The sequence below is a fragment of the Magallana gigas genome, chromosome 2, assembly GCF_963853765.1.
Source record: "Magallana gigas chromosome 2, xbMagGiga1.1, whole genome shotgun sequence".
NCBI lineage: Eukaryota > Metazoa > Mollusca > Bivalvia > Ostreida > Ostreidae > Magallana > Magallana gigas.
In genome coordinates, this window is record NC_088854.1 from 26,105,983 (window position 1) to 26,126,527 (window position 20,545).

Genomic DNA, 20,545 nt, shown 5'->3' on the forward strand with positions numbered 1-20,545 from the left:
CAAATTTTAGTAAGAGGTGTTTTCCTCATCATAACTATGTACTAAGTTCATCTGCTAAATATCCAGGAGCAACGAAGAAGATTTTTGAAGAATTAATGTATTTCCTTTTATAATCATTAGAGCCCTGCCCTAACACCAAAACTCCTGACCCAGGGGCCATGAAATTCACAATGTTGGAGAGGTATTCCTCCTTGTCATAACTATGTACTTATTTTATGGGCTGAAGAGCAGAGAAGAAAATTTTCAAAGAATTGATGGTTTTTTTCTATAAAATCATCAGAGCCCAACCCTAGCGCCTGGGATTTTTTTTTTAAGATTGCATTAATCTTGATGGCCAACCTGGGTTGGGGGGGGGGGCTTAAATTTCACAATTTTTTCTCCCTTTACCCATAAATTCTATATGTCAAAATATATGTCAAAATAGTTCCAGAGAGCTTAAAATATTCAAAAGTTTTACGCAGGACGAACAAAAACAGATAGCAATAGGTCACCCGAGTGACTTAAAAAAATATTTCTTAAAACATTGGGTACGGGTTCTCCAAAAGGTTAATTGATAGAAAATGTTTGAGCAAGTCCTGCGTGTTCTTGTCATACAGGTGTTTGTATTGGTTTTTCGGAGTGCTTATTGCTTTACTCTTTCTATATACATATATTATTATTACTTATTAGGGTCTTCCGTTTTCCAACGGAAGACCCTTTTGTTTTTCTTCGGTTTCTTTTTATTATTAGGGTCTTCCGTTTTCAACGGAAGACCCTCTTGTTATTCTATTGTTTTTAAGGTCTTCCGTTTCCAACGGAAGACCTTATTGTTATTCTTCGGATTCTTTTTAGGGTCTTCCGTTTTCCAACGGAAGACCCTTTTGTTTTTCTTCGGTTTCTTTTTATTATTATTATACTTTTTCTTTTTTTTCTGACTCCTTTTTTGCTTCATAACTCAAAAAGTTTTCAACCGATTTCAATGAAACTTCCAGATATTTTAGCAAGTTATCGTCCCTCAAAGATGTTAAAGTTTTAAAGACAACGTCACTTCCGTTTTGACGTTACGTCATTTTTAAAATTTTAAAAAAGTCATTTTGTCCGGGACTTTTCTCAAAAACGCTTTAAGATAGAGGCTTGAAATTTTCAATGCTTATGATTTGGTCGATTTACCTCTGTAATAAAGCTATATGATAAAAATCTGTCACTTCTGGTCGAAACTGGAAGCGAATCAATTTTTTCAAAAAATTGAATTTTTTGATAAAACAAAAAACGTATACGTATTTTGTAGAGCTTTTTTAGCTGAATCTAATGCTGAAAACCGTTTAAAATTCGGAGGATGCATTACAGAGATATCGGGGTTTAAAAACTGATTTTCCCGGAAATTTTGATGCCGCGTTCTTGGTTTCAAAAATAGTGCAAAATTCACACTGAAAGTAACTTCTACTGTAACAATTCGTACTGATCATAAAACTTTATAAAAAACATAAAATTATATGCATTTTGTATAGTTTGCAAAGCTAAATACAAAACTTAAATTCGTTTTAAAATCGGATACTGCATTGCAGAGATATCGGGGTTTAAATATTGATTTTTCCGGAAATGTTGATTCCTCGTTATTGGTTTAAAAAATAGTGCAAACTTCCCACTGAAAGTAACTCCCGCTAAAAAGATTTCGTACAGGTCATAAAACCGAACTCGTTTTTTATATAGTTAATCAGAGTGTTTATCGAAACGATTTCCTTACTTCGATCGATAATTACGTTGTTAGTTTTTATTAGTCTTATTAGTTTTAATCGAAATAATTATCGTACGGTTCCCCATGTCAAGTCGCCATGTTTTGACCGCGAACAACAGCTGATAGCGGTGTGTCAGAAGAATGGCCTGCAAGACCGCGATAGTGGAAATTTCAGCTCAACTAACGTATGACAGATTTAAAGGTATGTTTCAATACAGGATATGTCGTATTGACTTTTTCTTTTCAAAGTGTTTGTGCACTTTTCAATCTAATCCGACATTCCTCTGACTCTAACCTCCGCTTTTGACGTGCGGAACAATATAAAAGCGGGCATTTGAGTCTGAGAAATCTCGGGATATTATCTGTCCAATCAATTTTCACGTGTATGTTTTGCACACTACTCTTTTGAATTTCTATTTATTATTATGTATGTCTTATTTTGTATTGAACAACACACCACACACTGTAAAACAGTGCATTTAAAAGGGGTGGGGGTCCAAAGGCACACAAGAGTAGAATGTTGTAATTAGAGTGCATGTTTGCATGATGATAACTTTATCCTAAATATTTGAATAAAGCAGATCTTTACCATATCACATCCACTTAATTAATGAATTAAAGAACTCAGACAGGCTTGTGCTTAATTAAAATAAAATAAATATATTTGACATGGTAAATATTCAGTCTAATTAAAATTAGAACTTTTGTCTGGCTCGCCGTTATATATGATTATCGCCTGTGAAAGAGCATGTAAAACAGAGTGCAAGATGAAACGAACTTTAAGTTCAGATTTTAGGTTAATATTCCCTGATATATATAAAACATTCTTCTCAAGATTTGATTATTTCACTGAACATTGTAAATTCTTTGAGATTAGTTTATCTTTTATATATATTGAATTTTATTGATTCATTTTAGGTAAACTTTACATGCATAACACATCTACATTGTAAACAATTTTTACAGTAAGACAAATGTATGCAATAATTTTTACTACATGCGCCTCAGATCTCTCTCTCTCTCTCTCTCTCTCTCTCTCTCTCTCTCTCTCTCTCTCTCTCTCTCTCTCTCATGCTTTTAATCTTGGCAAAGCATCACAGAGCAACATCATTTTGTGCATATCTCTATCTAGGAAAAGAAATCAACAATGCTTTAAATTTCAAAATGAGCATGTATTATCGTGCAATCCCTCATTTTTTCATTGTGCAACTAAAATTCAAAGCTTTGTAAAATTGTTTATGAAATTTTATACATACTAAACATAATATTGTTTTTAAAACCTGTCATTAATAAGAAAAGAGAAAAAAAATCCTCGCTAAATTTATTTGCAAAAAAAACCCCAGTAGAATTCATTTAAAAAAAATGGTATAGCAGAAAATTATACTTTGAGGCTGTTCGGATGAAATACTGTAAGTCTTTTTAATTCCACCGTGTTAAAATTTCATGATTTTTACTAAAGTTTCAAATGCGATGGTTTTAATTTCACGCTGCTTAAAAATTCAATTGATCAGAATAGAAGCATTTAATTTTATAATATTTGGTTAAAGTGTTCAAACTAATGCTTCTTAGGAAAATCAAAAAATAGGGGGAGGGTATACATGTAAGGCTATTTCTAAGTGAGGTGATACTTTTGTCATGATAATATCATGTATATGTATGTAGTTTTGAATAAGGTTTCTTATTTAGGGAGGTTGAACAACAGTTGACCTCTATAAGATAAGGTAAAGATGCTTTATTTATGGAGAGCCCTGTGAATCTGTGTTAAATAGAAGAAATAGGAAATGCTGGGTTCACTTAAATGGCCATATTTTTCTTAATCCTTAATGGAATTGGCAAAATGAGGTATACTTTTTCTCAGAATAGCATAAGCTTTGTAAGTTTAAGACAAGATGACTTTTCAGAGAATGTTAGTGTAAGTTAAAGGTAGCAAGGGACAGTTTCGGATAAAGTACTCGTCAATATTTGTGTAAAATTGAGAGTTGCTGTACTTGAAGGCTTATGAGTGTTGCTAAAATTCATGAAATGATTTTTAATGATTATCATTAGTTAGAGGGATGTCTCTTGTTGAAATTGATATTCAATATGTAGGCCCCATATGTTAGGTACATGAGATTCAGAAGTAAAATGCGAAATTCTAGTTACAGGGTTCCGAAGACACACGTCCCCAGGCTACAATGAAATGTACCAAAAAAACTGTCCTGTGCCATCTTATGTCACGTATCGGGATATGTCATACTAATTACACTGCATGGTCAGTGTATTTTTTTTCCAGAAATACTATGCATATATTAATGTAAACACAGCTATTATAAGTACCGGTACATGTATTAACACAGCTTATTGATTTTTTTAATTTCAGCTATTGGTGGCCACATGGTTTTTACCTGTTGATTCTTTTCAGCTCTTGAGGTTAACCTGTCACCTCTACCTACATGCATATTCCTTAATGTGTTCTACAGACTATTTACCAGTAATTCAAATTAAATCGGATAATTCATGAACAGTTACTGTAATGGAACTTTAAGAAAGCATCATGCCTTGTTGTGGTTTGTGTTTGATAAGAAATTATAACAAACAAAATTATGGCTGTTTAAAGTAATTTACAATTGTTAGCTGTGAAAAATTGTTTTTCAATAAAAGTATGCAACTATGTTTCCTTTATTTTGTTTTTAGCTCACCTGAGCCAAAGGCTCAAGTGAGCTTTTCTGATCACAATTTGTTGTTGTCGTTGTTGTAAACTTTTCATATTTTCATCTTCTTCTCAAGAACCACTGGGCAGATTTCAACCAAATTTGGCACTAAGCACCACCACTAGGTGAAGGGGATTCAAGTTTGTTCGAATGAAGGGCCACGCCCTCTTTAAAGGGGAGGTTATTGAGAATTATTGAAAATTTGTTGGTATTTTTCAAAAATCTTCTTCTCAAAAACTATTCGGTCTGAAAAGCTTAAACTTGTGTGGAGGCATCCTCGGGTAGTGTAGATTCAAGTTTGTTCAAATCATGGTCCCCGGGGGTAGGGAGGGGCCACAAGAGGGGGATCAAGTTTTACATAGGAATATATAGAGAAAATCTTTGAAAATCTTCTTCTCAAAAACTATTAGGACAGAAAAGCTCAAATTAAAGTGGAAGCATCCTCAGGTAGTGTAGATTCAAGTTTCTTCAAATCATAGTCCCAGGTGGTATGGTGGGGTCACAACGGGGGAATGGATTTTTACATAGGAATATATAGAGAAAATCGTTTTCTCAGAAACTAATCAGCCAGGAAAGCTGAAACTTACATGTATGTGGAAGCATCATCAGGTAGTGTAGATACAAAGTTGTGAAAATCATGACCCCGGGGATAGGTTTGGGCCACAATGGGTGGGGGGGGGGGGGGTGTCAAAGTTTAACATAGGAATATATAGAGTAAATATTTAAAAATCTTCTTCTCAGAAACTTATCAGCCATATGATTCTTTATAATTGTTAAGACTTTGGCCCCAGGACAGTTCTTTGGCCTCACAAGAAGGTTCAGAGTTTGATGTAGGTTTATATCCCATATATAAACTATTGTTAAGGATCTTTAAGCATACTCATGCATGCGATATGACTATAAAATCAATATAAAATCATCCTTTTAGAAAAGGAACTAATGATTATAAACATAAGAATATTTAGGGGGGGGGGGGATGGATTTTATTTATACAGGATCTACATGTATTATTGTACATTGACCAGGTAGTTTGCATTGTGACCCCATTAAGCTGATTTTATCATACCTATTGTTCCTCAGGTGAGCGATGTGGCCCATTTGCCTCTTGTTTTAGTTTTTCATTGTTTTTCAATATTAAAAATTAAACATATTATGTCATCTACGGTAATTTTCATGATGAGTACACAACTAAAATCCGTTTTTAAATCGGACGATGCATAACAGATATCGAGGTTTAAAAATTGATTTTTCAGAAATTTTGATTCTGCGATTTTGGTTTCAAAAATAGCGCAAAGTTCAAACTCGTACAAAAAATAAATCGAATTTTGTTATTCGGAATTATTTTTTTGTTAAGTCGTTCTTAGAATCGTTAAGGTTTTTGTTAATTTGTACATAGTATCATTCGTATTTATTTTTATCTTTCTAAGTTGCTCTTGTTATTGATTTAAACACTCTGCTTCTTGCAGGAACATCAAGCTTTACTCTTGACATTAACGGAAGACCCAGTCGTTGCTTTGCAACGAGCTTTGCTCTAGTTCTTCTTCTTCTTCTTTTTTTTTCTTACGGTTTTTTGTGCAGGCGATATCTCAGAAACGGCTCAACCGATTTGCACGAAATTTTTAGATCTTACTAACTTTGTTGTGAACCTTATCGGAAAATTTTTTGGTTGATGACGTCATTTCCGTTTTTGAGATATTGGCCTTTTAATGATTTTTAGGGGGTTGGTTTGTCCAAGAGTGTTCTCATTAACTACAAAAGATATCGATTTCAAAATTTCAGGGATGATAGACAAAAGATTGCTTCTCTGAACAAACTCATTCATATTTTCCTAGCACAAGAAACGCCGGCGCTCGGTAGGGCTCGAAAATTTAGATAACAAAAGCATTCTAATTTTGCTTGGTTTACTTAGTTTATCTCTTTTCTCGTAAATATTTTGTTAAAACATGTAGAAGAAAAAAGATTTATATTTACGAGATCTTTTGTTTGACATCAAGAAAAAGGGACTGGCCCCTAAAATTAGGGACCTAGAACCCTTTAAAGTTTTCACTTTATAACTCAAAAGCGGTGAAGATTTCGAAATAGCTGTCGCTGCAAAAGTTGTTTATTATGATCTTATTAATGTCATAACAATAATATTTTGTTCGGGTATTGCGTAATATGAGTGTAAAAAGCCAGACTTGTGACCCTGTATTTGTGTCTTATTTGGCAAATAAACGGGGTATTTGTGCGTATAACTGCCAGTTTATATACGGAAAGTGTTTCAACATTTTAGTTATTTTCTAGTGAAACACTTTATGGATAAAAGAACTGTTTCTATGCAATTCATTTGAGTAGCATTTAAAATCTAGCTGTATTCCGAGCTGTGTATGTGAACAGTTACGTATCCACCCTTGCCCGCAGCCGAGGAAGTAGGTCACGACTTGACTAGCGAGCTGGTCTGCCGTTATCAAATACACAAGATTTGCGTCTTGCTGTAATACCCACATGGGTTTTTATATGTAGCTGCAAACACAAAACTTCCAATTTTAGTGATTTTAATAGTAAATAAAACAAGATTATACCTTTACCTACTACCATAGACAGTGTACTAGCTTGCATTCGGAAAGTGTTGAAACAGTTTAATTCTTTTCTAGGGAAACACATTATGGGTAAAAGAATTACTTCTATGCAATGTATCTGAGTCGCATTTAAAATCTAGCTAGCTGTATTCCGAGCTTCAAGTATGTAAACAATTATACGTATCCGATCCTTGCCCGCGGCCGAGGAAATGGGTCGATCGCGGCTGGACTAGCGAGCGGTCTACCGTTATCCAATACACAAGATATGCGCCTTGCTGTAATACACACACGGGTTTATTTATTTTGCTGCAAACACAAAGGATTCAGATTTAAACGATATTAAAGAGTAAATGGAAAAAAGATTATACCATTACCTACGAAGTATTGCTGTTTTGCTCTCGTAATTAAAAAAAAAAATAGATTGTATGACTGTCGTTGAAAAAGGGGCGTTCTTTGTGATCTTGTCTATGTCATGAAATAGTTTTATTGTTTGAAAATAAAATTAAGTTATCAAACTGCAAACATTTCAAACCCACCACGTTGAGTGTACATTTTCATAACACGGGCCGAGGGGAAGCCGCGCTAGTGGACAGCCGATTCGCTGTAGGACACATGCTTCTCGTGTTTATACGTTATCACACATTTCAATGCTCTTTGATTCGTTGTTATTTTCATTTCCAATGATATCGGTTAACGATGCATCAAACCATTGATTTAAATCATAGTTCGTAAAATAAAGGAAAAAAATGCCATCAATGAATATACATGTAATACGTTTTACAGTCGTACGATTTGAAATGTAAATAAATTCACCTGTTTCTATTTGTGACATTTTGCTGCTGAGAATTAAATGCATTACACTACCAATTTCAACAAAATTTAGGCGATATTCACATAAGTATCTGTAATCTATGATAATGTGATTCTTCATTTGTCTAACAAAGTATTGGAATTGTTTATGAGTTGTGAGAGAGAGAGAGAGAGAGAGAGAGAGAGAGAGAGAGAGAGAGAGAGAGAGTTAAGCAGGATGTAGTTAGTAAAAGTTGAAATATATTTAAAAAGCGTTCGAGATAAGGCAGCTTAAGAAATACAATGTTACATGCTTGCGGTAGGTGCGGGCAAGATAAAACTAACAATTTTTAAAGAAGTTGAAAAATTATTTACATTCAGGTCGTAAAATAATAAGGGTCATAATATTGGTATAATAACCTCTTCTCAATGGTGGTCAGATTCATTAAAAAGCATACTCATTGCTGATTTTATTAATTTATTATTAATCAAATTTTATTTTTATTTTTGATTCTGAAAAAATATGTGAGTTTTAAAAAGTTTATGTACATGTGCATTCATTGTAAATATTTTGATTGTATTCGGACAGTTGAAAATCGAGTAGAGAACACATGGTTAAAAATACTACTTAGTAGATTAATTGTCTAATACAAATCGAATTGGCTTTAAAATTTGCATATTCAAGCACACTTAAATAGTTAATAGCTCCTCTGTTAAAAGCTCCCGTTACCTGCATTTTTTATTTACGATTTTTGTGCACACATTTATTCGGAAATGGCTCAAATTTTGTTACACGGGCCCGATAAAAAGATGAAAGGATGACCCCTAAAATTTCTTTCCCAAATATTTCAAGAACGAAATTTCAAACACTGGTTGAATAACATATAACTTATTTTGTACAAATTTTATGTGCATGAATGACAATGTTCCTGTAACTTAACAAAAAATGACACTTTTTGAAATCTATAAGATTAAAATTAATAATGTTAGACGGCCCATGCAGCAAATTTTTCTAGTCGAGTCTTTCGTTCAACAGCGAATCGATTGTGAACATTTCAGCGGGGTTTACAACAAGAGGGTGAAACGACAACGAATTTTTACAGGTTTGGCTAAAAAAAGTTTAAAAGAGATGGATACAAAGCACAGGTGCGATTATATCTTGTAGGAGATAAAAAATGATTAATCTATGTTTGCCATAAATACAAATTTTTATCATAAGAATACTTTAACATTTATATCCGCCGAATATTTCCATTTCCCTTTATTGTTTGGTGCCTGATTTAAAATAATGTTTCGAGGTATAATAAGTTGAGAAATTTCTTTAAGCTGCATGTTCCGATTTGTCGGCCATTACAGTATCAAATAATTTTCCTTGCAAACCAAATGAATGATCTTACAAAGTTATAGATGTATTAACACGGAATAGCTCTCCCTTCAACGTTAGAAATATTCAAAGTAAATAAAAATAAATTTTGGGCATACAAAAAACCCCTCAAAATACATCATTGGAATGTTTAAAAAAGGAAACCGTTGGGTTTCATCCTCCAAATGATTGGGTTTATTCATCCCGCATGTTTTGCAACGATTATAAACAACGCAAACATCAAAACTATTAATAAACAAATATACACTGCTTTATTTTTGTTTAAATAGTCATGCTGTATATTTCATATGTTATAATAGATTATACAATAAAAGACAGCTGTCAAAGTCATAATACAATCATACTAGCTTCGACGTAAGGGGCCAGTTTAAACACGAGGCGAAATAACGCAAAACCCTTTCATGTCGATTATTTTGTGGATATACACCAAAAAAATTGTCTAATCCGGCGGAGGGTGGTTCTGAAAAAAATGGCCGGCTTAGGCAACATCCGGTTTAGAGGACATTGTTGCAAATTAATTTTAGTATTTAATGCAGTAGGTCCTGATCGTGTATTCTTGTAAAATTTTCAATTGTTCTGAAATATATTAGATTTCATCGATCTTATTTATACGGTACCAATTTTCATTTTAATTTTTTTTGAAACAATAAATCCATAACGGAATACATACGATGGAAATACTTTTTGAATCAAATCATTTATCGTTATTGATAATTTTTCAAAGATCCGATCTACCTTAAAAGTGCATGCTTAACCGTAAATTGTTAAACAAAACATTAACAAGTCAACAGGTGGCTGAAACACCTGATGGCGAGAACTGTTATGATGCAGGGAAACAATGGATGAATATTAATATAATGAGAATTTTATTTTAAAAAAAATAGCATATTGACAGAATAATATGCAACTCTGTACGTGTAGCCATACAACGGGGATAACAAACAATATCGGCAGTCTTACTCTCACAGTATCCTGAATCACGGCCTGAAAAAATGGGGTGAACTATTATCTAATTATCTAATTTTTGCAATTCATAACAAGACTTTAGGGTATTAACTGAAATGAGTTTCTAGTTTGGATCTATATTTACAGTTATTTAAATCAACAGCAACGACAGAAAAATTGGTCGATAATTGAGCATTTAAAATATCTCGCAAAAGGCCGACCGATCGATAAGTAGACGGACTACGGGAGATAACTCTCACTGATTATAAGCAGCATGTTTTTTTCATTTCGCCGGTTTACAGAATAGACAGGATCCGGATTGCACAATTATTTAAAACAAAAATGATGGGAAAATGACATGGGGCTGATTAATGTCGCCGGATTGGGCAGCATGCCGTAATACACAACATCCGGAATCAACGATCGAGTTTCAACATGTACATAATTTTTTTCATTGAAATATGGCTTAATTGACCGGGAAAACTACTGCAACGTATATCATTGCACACATACTTAGCATAACCATCGTTTAAAAGCATACAGTTTTTTTATTGAAAATTGGACCAAGCAGCTTTAACATTAAGATTTACATGTGTAAGACACTTTATTTGTCATGTGCATGACCATGTGCATTAATTATGTTCAATACCCGCTTATTCTCCAAAATGATCTACAATTCCATTCACAACTATGGTCATTCAAAGTTACATAAATTAATCAAAATTTTAAATTTTGTGTCGATCTCAACTGTTATGTATCCAAGAAATCTATTGATTTTATCATGTGTTACGTAATAAGGTATTAACGTTATTAGGGGGTCAAACTTCATTCAGAAATTACTATTTTTCCTTCGTAAACATTCACAGGATCGAAAACAGATTTCCTACGGAGATTTATAATGGGTAATGTTTACATCTTTTCTCTATTCGGAAGTTTCACGGAATATCTAGCACAAATATTCAACGTTTTCATCCGGGCTTTATAATGGCTGATACAATGCAAAATCCCCGTGGTATTTTTTTTTTTAGCCATGCATTGAAACCTGACAAGCTAGAGGGGACGTTACAAAAGGGAAATCTTGGGATTTTTTCATACTATCGAATGAACCTCGTCTGAATCAAGAAATATTTACAAATATCGAATTATTTGAGAAAATCTGTGGCAAAAATATCTTGGGACAGACTTTATGTGTAATACGTTTATATATCCCAACAATATAATGATTTTCTCATGCGTTATCTAACTAGGGATATTAGGGGCCAGAGGTAAAATAGTTTAATCTTTTCTATTTCAATTGGAAGAAATGCAGGTATTTAAAAAAGCAACGTAAGAGAACTTATAAAAAGCATTACAGGAAAGCATTAGTACTTCACCCCTATTTCCATATCATGTTTTATTGTCGAAAATTAAAGTCGATGACGTCATTTCACCTTCTAAAAATCGGACGGAAGACCTCCTCGTTGCTCGCAACGAGATCGTGTCTAGTTTTTATTATTATTATTCTTCTTGTTTTTCCTTCTGACTTATTTTTTGCTTTATATCTCAAAAACTATTCAACCAATTTGCAAGAAATTTTCAGGGATTATTTTAATTTTTTGTCCCTTGAAGCCTTCAAACTTTTAGTCATTAAGTCACTTCCGGTTTCTAGTTACGTCATTTTAAAAATTTTCAAAAAGTGATTTTGTCCAGCACTTTTCTCGTAAACGGTTGTTTATAAAGACTTGAAATTTTCTGTGATTGTAAATCTGCGAATTGACTTATGGCAAATGTACAGAAAAAATTATTTTGTCACTTCCGGTCGAAACCGGAAGTGAAACAAATTTTTCGAAAAAATGAATTTTCTAATCAAATCAAAAACAAATATGTGTTTTGTAGAGCTTATTTAGCTGAATCTAACACTGAAAGCCGTTTCAAAATCGGACGATGCATAATAGAGATATCGGGGTTCAAAAATTGATTTTTCCGGAAATTTTGATTCCGCTTCCTTGGTTTAAAAAATAGCGTAATGTTCAAAGTAAAATTAACTCGTTCCAAAAATAATTGTTAAGTCGTACTTGAACACATTCGGATTTTTTTTGTTAAGTCGTTCTTGAAATCGGAAATGTTTTTGTTAAGTCCTACTTAAAATCATTCGTATTTTGTTAAGTCGTACCAGGAATAATTCGATTTTTTCATCTTTTTATTTTCGTTACTCTTGTTGTTGGTTTAAGAGCTCTGCTTCTGACAGGAACTTCCAGCTTTACTTCTGACATTAACGGAAGATCCACTCGTTGCTTTGCAACGAGCTTTGCTCTAGTTATTATACTTTTTCTTTTTTTTCTGACTCCTTTTTTGCCTCATAACTCAAAAAGTTTTAAACCGATTTCAATGAAACTTTCAGAGATATTAGCACGTTGGCGTCCCTCAAAGATGTTAAAGTTTTAAAGACAACGTCACTTCCATTTTGACGTTACGTCATTTATAAAATTTTAAAAAAGTCATTTTGTCCGGGACTTTTCTCAAAAATGCTTGAAGATACGGGCTTGAAATTTTTACCGATTTTACATTTGTCATTTTACTTATGTAATAGGGCCGAGAAATGAAAATCTGTCACTTCCGGTGGAAACCGGAAGTGATTCAAATTTTTCGAAAAATTAAATTTTTTGATCAAATGAAAAAAATGTATGTATTTTGTAGAGCTTAATAATCTGAATCTAACACTGAAATCTGTTTGAAAATCGGACGATGCATTACAGAGTTATTGGGGTTTAAAAATTGATTTTTCCGGAAATTTTGATTCCGCGTCCTTGGTTTAAAAAATAGCGTAATGTTTAAAGTAAAATTAACTCGTACCGAAAATAATTGCTAAGTCGTACTTGAACAGAATCGGATTTTTTTTGTTAAGTCGTTCTTGAAATCGGAAAGGTTTTTGTTAAGTCGCACTTAAAATCATTCGTATTTTGTTAAGTCGTACCAGGAATAATTCGATTTTTTCATCTTTTTATTTTAGTTACATTTGTTATTGGTTTAAGAGCTCTGCTTCTTACAGGAACTTCCAGCTTTACTTCCGACATTAACGGAAGACCCACTCGTTGCTTTGCAACGAGCTTTGCTCTAGTTACAATCTTCTATTTTGATTCCTATCAAGTTCAGTATATTTGATATATTGTCTCTGCATATTGCATTGGGATTTGATTGAATGACGCAAGAAAAAAGAATCATTTAATATTTATTCGTTTGATGAGATATCGGCGCTTCTGATTGGTTGAAAAATTTCTTTGATACCTGCATCAATAAAATTTCCGCCGGATCTACTTTTCTCAACTGCTCTGATCTAACACTATTTATAGAACGGGAATTTCCAAGATAAACACTGTCAACAAAATGTAAAGTTGTGTCAGTTTTATTGTCAGCAAACAAAATGCAAACTTGTGAATATAAAAACTTGAAAGTTTAACCTTCAAAAATAAACAAAACACTTTGTTTGATTTACGAAATAGAAAATTAGGCGTCTTCTCACGATTTCGTCTGCTTGAGATCAATCAACATTTACGAGGCTGGCTGTTCCTTTTAAGGATTTCAATATTATAACGAACATATAGGCATATAAACTTTCACGGTAACACTGCTGGTCAAATTTGGTAACGATAATTTTTAATTTACACACATAGATGATCGGTCATCAAAATAAGCGTCGTAAAGAAAAGCAATGAGTAATGCATCAACTCCTTCGGTGAATTCCAAGTGGCAGATATACCATTTTTAAAAGTACATCACTGGCTATCTAGTTACCACAACGTTTACAAAAGTCGCTTATACATACTATTCTTTGTCGACATATCAGCTATTTTCGTCCACGATCGCTTTTCCTTGGAGGGTTATGTCCAGTTGCATTTTCCAGCGATCTCACATGAAAACTAGTTTTAATACGAGTTTTTCTGCACAGTGAATGATATCACAAGCTATTGCATGTATTTTCCTTTCGTTTTCAATTCAGTCGGTTCAGATTTTAACTCACTATTTGTGTTTAATCCATTAAATTCAGCCCAGTAGCTCTGCATCAGCTGAAGGCAAATCCATTTTGAATATTGTTGCTGTTGTTGTTTTGTATTCATACGCGCCGCTTCATTTACATTATTCACATTTTTGATCAATGACACTTCACATTTTTTTATTTGAAAATGTTTTATTAAATGATAAGAAATGAAGATAATAATTTTTCTATTGATCGACGTATCAAAGAAAAAATTGACCGGAAAACTTTTTCATCAATGCGCTACGCGGTCAATTTTTTCTTTGATATGTCGATCAATAGAAAAATTATTATCTTCATTTTTTAAATCATTATTCCATATGTTTTAGATAAAATTAATATCTTTTAAATATTGAAAAAAATGGATGTATTAATAAGGTCAGTAAGAAGTAACTGAAAAATTATATATAACTTTTGCAGGGTTGAAGTTGGAAACAATCGTCAAAAACCTAAAATGTTCAAATATGAAGAGGACAAGAAAAAACAATCCAATATGTAAGTTCAATTTACTATGACAAAATAGATGAAAAATGTGTTTATTGCAAAGTATGCAAAACAAATAGCATGGAAAATTCATGCATAACGATAAACATACGTTTTAAGGTCACTCAGCTGACCTCTTGCAATTGGTCTTCGTCCGTCATCGTGTGTTGTGCATTAACAATTTTACATTTTTAAATTCTTCTTGGACGGCCCTATGACGGTGCAAATATAGCCATATATGTTATATGGCATGTAATAACAACAGCGAGCAAGAGTTTTCAAGTAAAAGGGACGTTCACCATGCAGTGCACGTGTGTAATCCTGATTTTAAAAAAGATCAGCATTCCACCATATTTGAACGGTAAAAAAGGGGGAGGGGTCATCGCAACAAGTTTAACATATTGTCTATTACGGTTCAATGTAAGTAATGATTGGTTTTGGATTATCATTATTACAAGAGAGTCATCAGTTTGGATGAATAACTTTATTTATACAGCTAGAATGTTTACTGGAGGAACTAAATCGATGAAACAAATTTATTTATACAGCTAGAATGTTTACTGGAGGAACAAAATCGCCAAAACTGGGTGTGACCCGATTTTCGTTTAGTTGGGCGATTTCATTAATCTTGAAAAGGGATCATAGCTCGCGTGTCTTACTAAATTTACATTACTACATTTAACAATTACTAATCAAGTGTGTTTCTTATAATTCCATAGATTTTTTCTAAAACATCCAATCCAAAGTATAATATACATGTATGTAGCTGTTACAAAACAAATATCAAAAAATGTATCTGACCCCTCCCCATGGATCTCTGCCAATGGATGAGTTCATTCGTTGCCTGACCGATAATAGCAGGACTTCGCGCCATAATGTCTCATTCAAAGTTTTTGCGCGCCGATTAGTTGACGAGTCCATTGGGATCATGCGAATACCACAGAGCACACCGTGTGTTTACATCACAGCCACGTAGCATCGGGGGTTGGGGTGAGGGGGGAGCTGCTCCCCCTACCAACTTTTTTGGCAACTGGCACTATTCTTAACTTCATATGATAAATGGAAATATCATGGATTTGCCCCCCCCCCCCCCCCCCCTTCCACTTTTGTAGTAGCATGCAATAAATGAAACTACAAATAAGGAATTCTAATTGAATTGAAGTTATAGTTAGGGTTTTGAGAATTCATCCTTTTTTAAATGCTTGTCAAGATGATTTTAATGAAACTGCTCACACACATTAAAAAACAATACGTGTTTGTATACCTTTTCATATTTCATATCGTTGGAATTTTTTAAAAATGCCTTTCAGATGATTTTTGCATTTTAATATAACAAAATTTTTATACAATTTAAAAAACGACTATTTACTCTCCAGCTTTCAAGCTTACATGCACTTATATGATATGTATACATTCCTAAAAAGGAATTATAAATAAAATAAATGAATTTCAAGTGATTTATATGTACATATTCTAGATCGAAGAAAAGACTGACATTTCGTCTTGAATTTGCACGTTCCATTTATAAATTTATGATCAGCATCGAAAATTAAAATTAATTTCTGACAAGATTGGCTAATTGATACATGCATGCTTCCATTGAATAATTTTGTTTAGTCAGGCAAGCTTTTTGGAAAGCTATTACTTGTAGAAAAGTAATAATTTGCTAACCAAAATCACTGATAAGCAGTACATATAAATCACGTAAAATGATTTTGGTATAAATGCCAATTATAGTGAATAATTTTTTTGAAACAGGAGAAGTGAGTAACACATTTTTTTTTAAATGCACAAAGGAGAGTTTTTGTCTCTCACTGGGAAAGCGGATGGAATGTTGTTTTAAATAAAACGTGCATACTAGCCACCTTATTTTAGTTTATCTATGAAACATATATACATAAAAATATCTTGAAAGTTAACAAATATGAAAGAAAAATTTTTTTCAGAGCCTTGCACCTTTTGAATATCAGGTCATACACCCTCTTATGATCTTTAAATTTTCGATAAAATTATAGGTCTCAAAGTCCTCTTTGAAAGATTTTAGGCAGCGGGGTGGTCATCATTACAATATTATAATTCTTCTATTCCAAAATAAACTTAATTAAATGCATTTATAAGACTTCGTCACAGGTTTGTGTATGACCATTCAGGACTATTGACCTCTTGTTATAGCAATTATTGTAATATTTGCAATTGTATTTTATTTAATTGTTTCGAACTAAAGAAGTACAGAAATTTGAATTAAAATTTATTTACGATTTGTATTTAAAAACAAACATCAACAAAACCATGAAGGTTCTCCTTTTGACATTTAGGATGACATGTTATGCTTTTTCTGAATAATTGCCAGATCATTAATTTTCAAAAATGTTTTATCGGCAACCAAAGTGCCGAAACTCATGTAAACAAGTTATGAGTTAAAATAGAGCACTAAACTATATATTCAAATAAACAATTCAGATAATACACAACTTTGATATGAATAACAAACTCATGTTATTCGGAAATAAATATGTAAAAATCATAGAAAATAAGAAAGTTTTTCTCATCTTTAATCAAGGCGATGGCTGAATAAAATTTCTCAGATTTTTGCAGGGCATACCTTCTACGGTTATTAGCCCACCTGAGCTTAAAGCTGAAGTGAGCTTTTCAGATCTTATTTTGTCTGTTGTCCGTCTGTCCTTCTATTGGTAAACTGTTCACCTTTTTAACATTTTCTCAAGAACTACTGGACCAATTTCAACCAAACTTAGCACGAAGCACTCTTAAGCAAAGGGGATTCAAAGTTGTAAAAATTCTTCTTTCAAGGGGAGATAATTAGGAATTAATGAAAGAGAAATTTTCAAAAATCTTCTTCTCAAGAACCATTGGCCAGGAAAGCTGAAACTTGTGCGGAAGCATCCTCTGGTAGTGTAGATTGAAAGTTTTGAAAATCCTGACCCTACAGCTGTACATAGGGATTTATAAAGTAAATTTTTAAAAATCTTCTTCTCAGAAACTAATCAGCCAGGAAAGCTGAGAGTTGTGTGGAAGCATCCTCAGGTAGAGTAGATTCAATTGAAAGTTGTGAAAATCATGATCCCCGGAAGTAGAATGGAGCCACAATGGGGGTCAAAGTTAGGAATATATAGAGTAAAGCTTAAAAAATCTTCTTCTCAGAAACTAATCACCCAGGTGATTCTGTATAATTGTTAAGACTTTGGCCCCTGGACAGTTTTCTGTCCTAACATGGGGTTCAGACTTCAGAGCATGATGTATATGATGTAGGTTTATATTTCACATATAAACAATTGTTATTTAGGGGGAAAATGGATATATTTATAGAGGATCTACATGAATTATACTACTTTTTCCAGATAGTTTGTATTACATGTATGACTCCTTTAAGCGATTTTATCATACCTATTGTTCCTCAGCTGAGCGATGTGGTCCATGGGATTGTTGTTGTATTTTTAAATTGGCGCTTCTTCTCTAAATTTTTACAAACCAGTTAAAAACGCTATTTGATTAAGTACTGTAAAGTATTTGAATTAAGTAACATGACCCCTTATAGATTCAGATAATGACATAAATTTGAATTTTTTTTTATCATTGAAAATTTAAAAAAAACCACAATTATAATATGTCCTGCAGACTGTGTAAGCTGCATTGTGAAGGTTATATATTGAAACAAGGTACACATATTATGATAAACAATGAAGTTGTTCTTTTTTTTAATTTTAACATTTTCTTATTACTAATAATTAGTAATGTTATGGTTAATGGCATTATATGTATGCTAATTTTACCCTAGGTATGTGTTGTATCTTACATGTTGTCGATACTTTAGAACTGGCAAGATAACTGTGAAAAGAGTAATGTGATCCATTTACCTCTTTTTTTTTAGAATCAAAGAGCTTGAAATACAAGTAATACAGAACAGAGAAGAACATGATGATTTAAAAAGAAAAAAAATAGAGTAAGTATAGATTGTATCATAATTGATTAAGTGAAACTTCGTAGCACCTGTATACATTCTTATCGATTTATTGCTAATAAATTATTAAGGAAATAATGAAAATGTATGTGAATATTATGTATTGTATGTAATAATGAAATTTGAATTTATTTGCCAAAAATCTTAATGTTTGTAATATTGCATAAAAAGTACATGTATATGTTATGATTTACAGATATGAAAATAAACTTCAGGAATACTTAGAAGTTATTTCAACTTGTAAAGACGAAAAAGCAAGATTAACTTCAGAGTAAGTTGAAAGAATTTTAAGAAATATTTTTTTTTAATTTAAAAAATATCATGGCTGCAAAATATTCAATCCTCCTCTGATTTTGAATTCCTTCTAGAGAAAGGGTTCAAAGAATTATGGCTGTAAAATATTTAAAAACCCTTCTTATCATTGGCTATAGGAGAGGTATTTCGCAGCCATAACATTTTGAACCTCCGTTTAAATAAGAATTTGAAATAGGTAGAGGGTTCAGTATATTGCGGCCATACTATTATATTTACATTCACTTTCTTTCCCTCTATTAAATTGCTTTAATTGATTTGAGTGATTTTTACGCATAACACAGAAGACACAATTTAATCTGGTGCGTATAAATACATTCAGTATTCCTTCAATATGAACTGACTCTTCTCGCGACTTCAAACCAGATCACGACCTGATATTATACTTACGCTGATTATTATTTCATTGATGTAAATATGTTTTGACGGTTAAATGAATTCAATTGATTAAATTCTTAGTATACCAAAAGTAAATTCCTGAAATTACAGAAATAAAAATAAATATTGTGTTATTAGAATTTAAAACGCTGTGAACTATTTTTGTCAGCATAATTCGGCTGTTCCCGTAAATATAAGCATTGAATTATTTTTTTTAAAGAGGTGGTCTCATAACTGCAACGGTGTTTGCAAACAAATTATCATAACGCGCGTTATTCAATTTGTATGCACACACCGTTTCAGTTATGAGACCACATCTTTCAAAAAATAATGATTCAGTGCTTAAAGCTGACATGAATTCATAAAAGCATTAGGTCGCCATATTAGTTTCGATCGCTCCTCTACTGCCACTGGGGTATATATACCGGTTGAGAAAGTCACGGTCGGTTGCTTTCCGATCGAGGCATTCAGGTTGCACGGACTTCTAAAGGCATGAACTATACATTGTAGTAAAATGATTGTAGTAAAGAATAAAGAAAACAACAATCAATGAAATACAAAATATATTCATTTTGTGAAAGGATTTCCCAGATATCTTTATTATTTTGCACATACAGTGCTGCCTCACTACGCATTCACAACGAACACGTGTGTCGTTTATACAGAGTGAATAACGTCTGCGTCTTTTTGAAAACTCCGGCGGCACCACAGCGAACACAGTAAATAAATGATAATAAATCCAAGAAAGTGACAACGTAACATTGTTTCCATCCGTTCCTTCAAAAACGCACCGTTTCTAACATCCATGCGATCATTGACATTGCTCGATCTGCCACAGTGTGTTGTTTGCGCATGTGCGATGATATATCATACACAGGAACACGGTCCACAATTATCGAGAAATTTTATAAGTATCTGTGCCTGGATTTCAGTCTGTCTTGTTTCGTCGTGTATCGGATATATCTTGCCAGTGCAGTGGTTGTCATTTTATTTTTCTTCAAAACGCGTTTCTACACGTCTTTTCGTCCAAAGTAACGTGTTCAGGTGTATGGAATTCCTGAATGCGGTGAAGCATGAATAGTGCTCTCAGCCTTTTTTGGGGGGTGTGTAGCGATGAGCATAACAATAGAAATCGACAACTAATATGGCGGTAGTCGGAGATAAAAGGGAAATAATGCGTATTTATGAATTCATGTCAGCTTTAATTGAACCCCCTTGAAAAGGAAATAGAAAGGCGTTTTATATATTGCAGCCGTAATATTTTGATCCCCCTCTTCAATAGCAAAGAAAGTTAGAAGGGGGAG

At 33.0% G+C, this 20,545-nt stretch overlaps 1 protein-coding gene and 1 long non-coding RNA gene across 3 annotated transcripts in view; both read left to right on the plus strand.

Moving 5' to 3' along the window:
- The window catches only part of LOC105337581 (putative leucine-rich repeat-containing protein DDB_G0290503), an 85,885-nt gene that overhangs the window by 19,201 nt on the left and 46,139 nt on the right, over positions 1–20,545 (plus strand). For both annotated transcript variants that reach the window (XM_066075874.1, XM_066075875.1), the window contains exons 8-10: positions 14,513–14,587; positions 18,462–18,533; positions 18,748–18,822. In XM_066075874.1, the coding sequence (XP_065931946.1) occupies positions 14,513–14,587; positions 18,462–18,533; positions 18,748–18,822 (222 nt within the window). The remainder of the gene's footprint in view (positions 1–14,512; positions 14,588–18,461; positions 18,534–18,747; positions 18,823–20,545) is intronic.
- LOC136272886 (uncharacterized) lies at positions 989–4,366 on the plus strand. The gene is made up of 2 exons (XR_010710943.1): positions 989–1,916; positions 4,074–4,366. It is a non-coding gene; the product is annotated as an uncharacterized lncRNA (long non-coding RNA).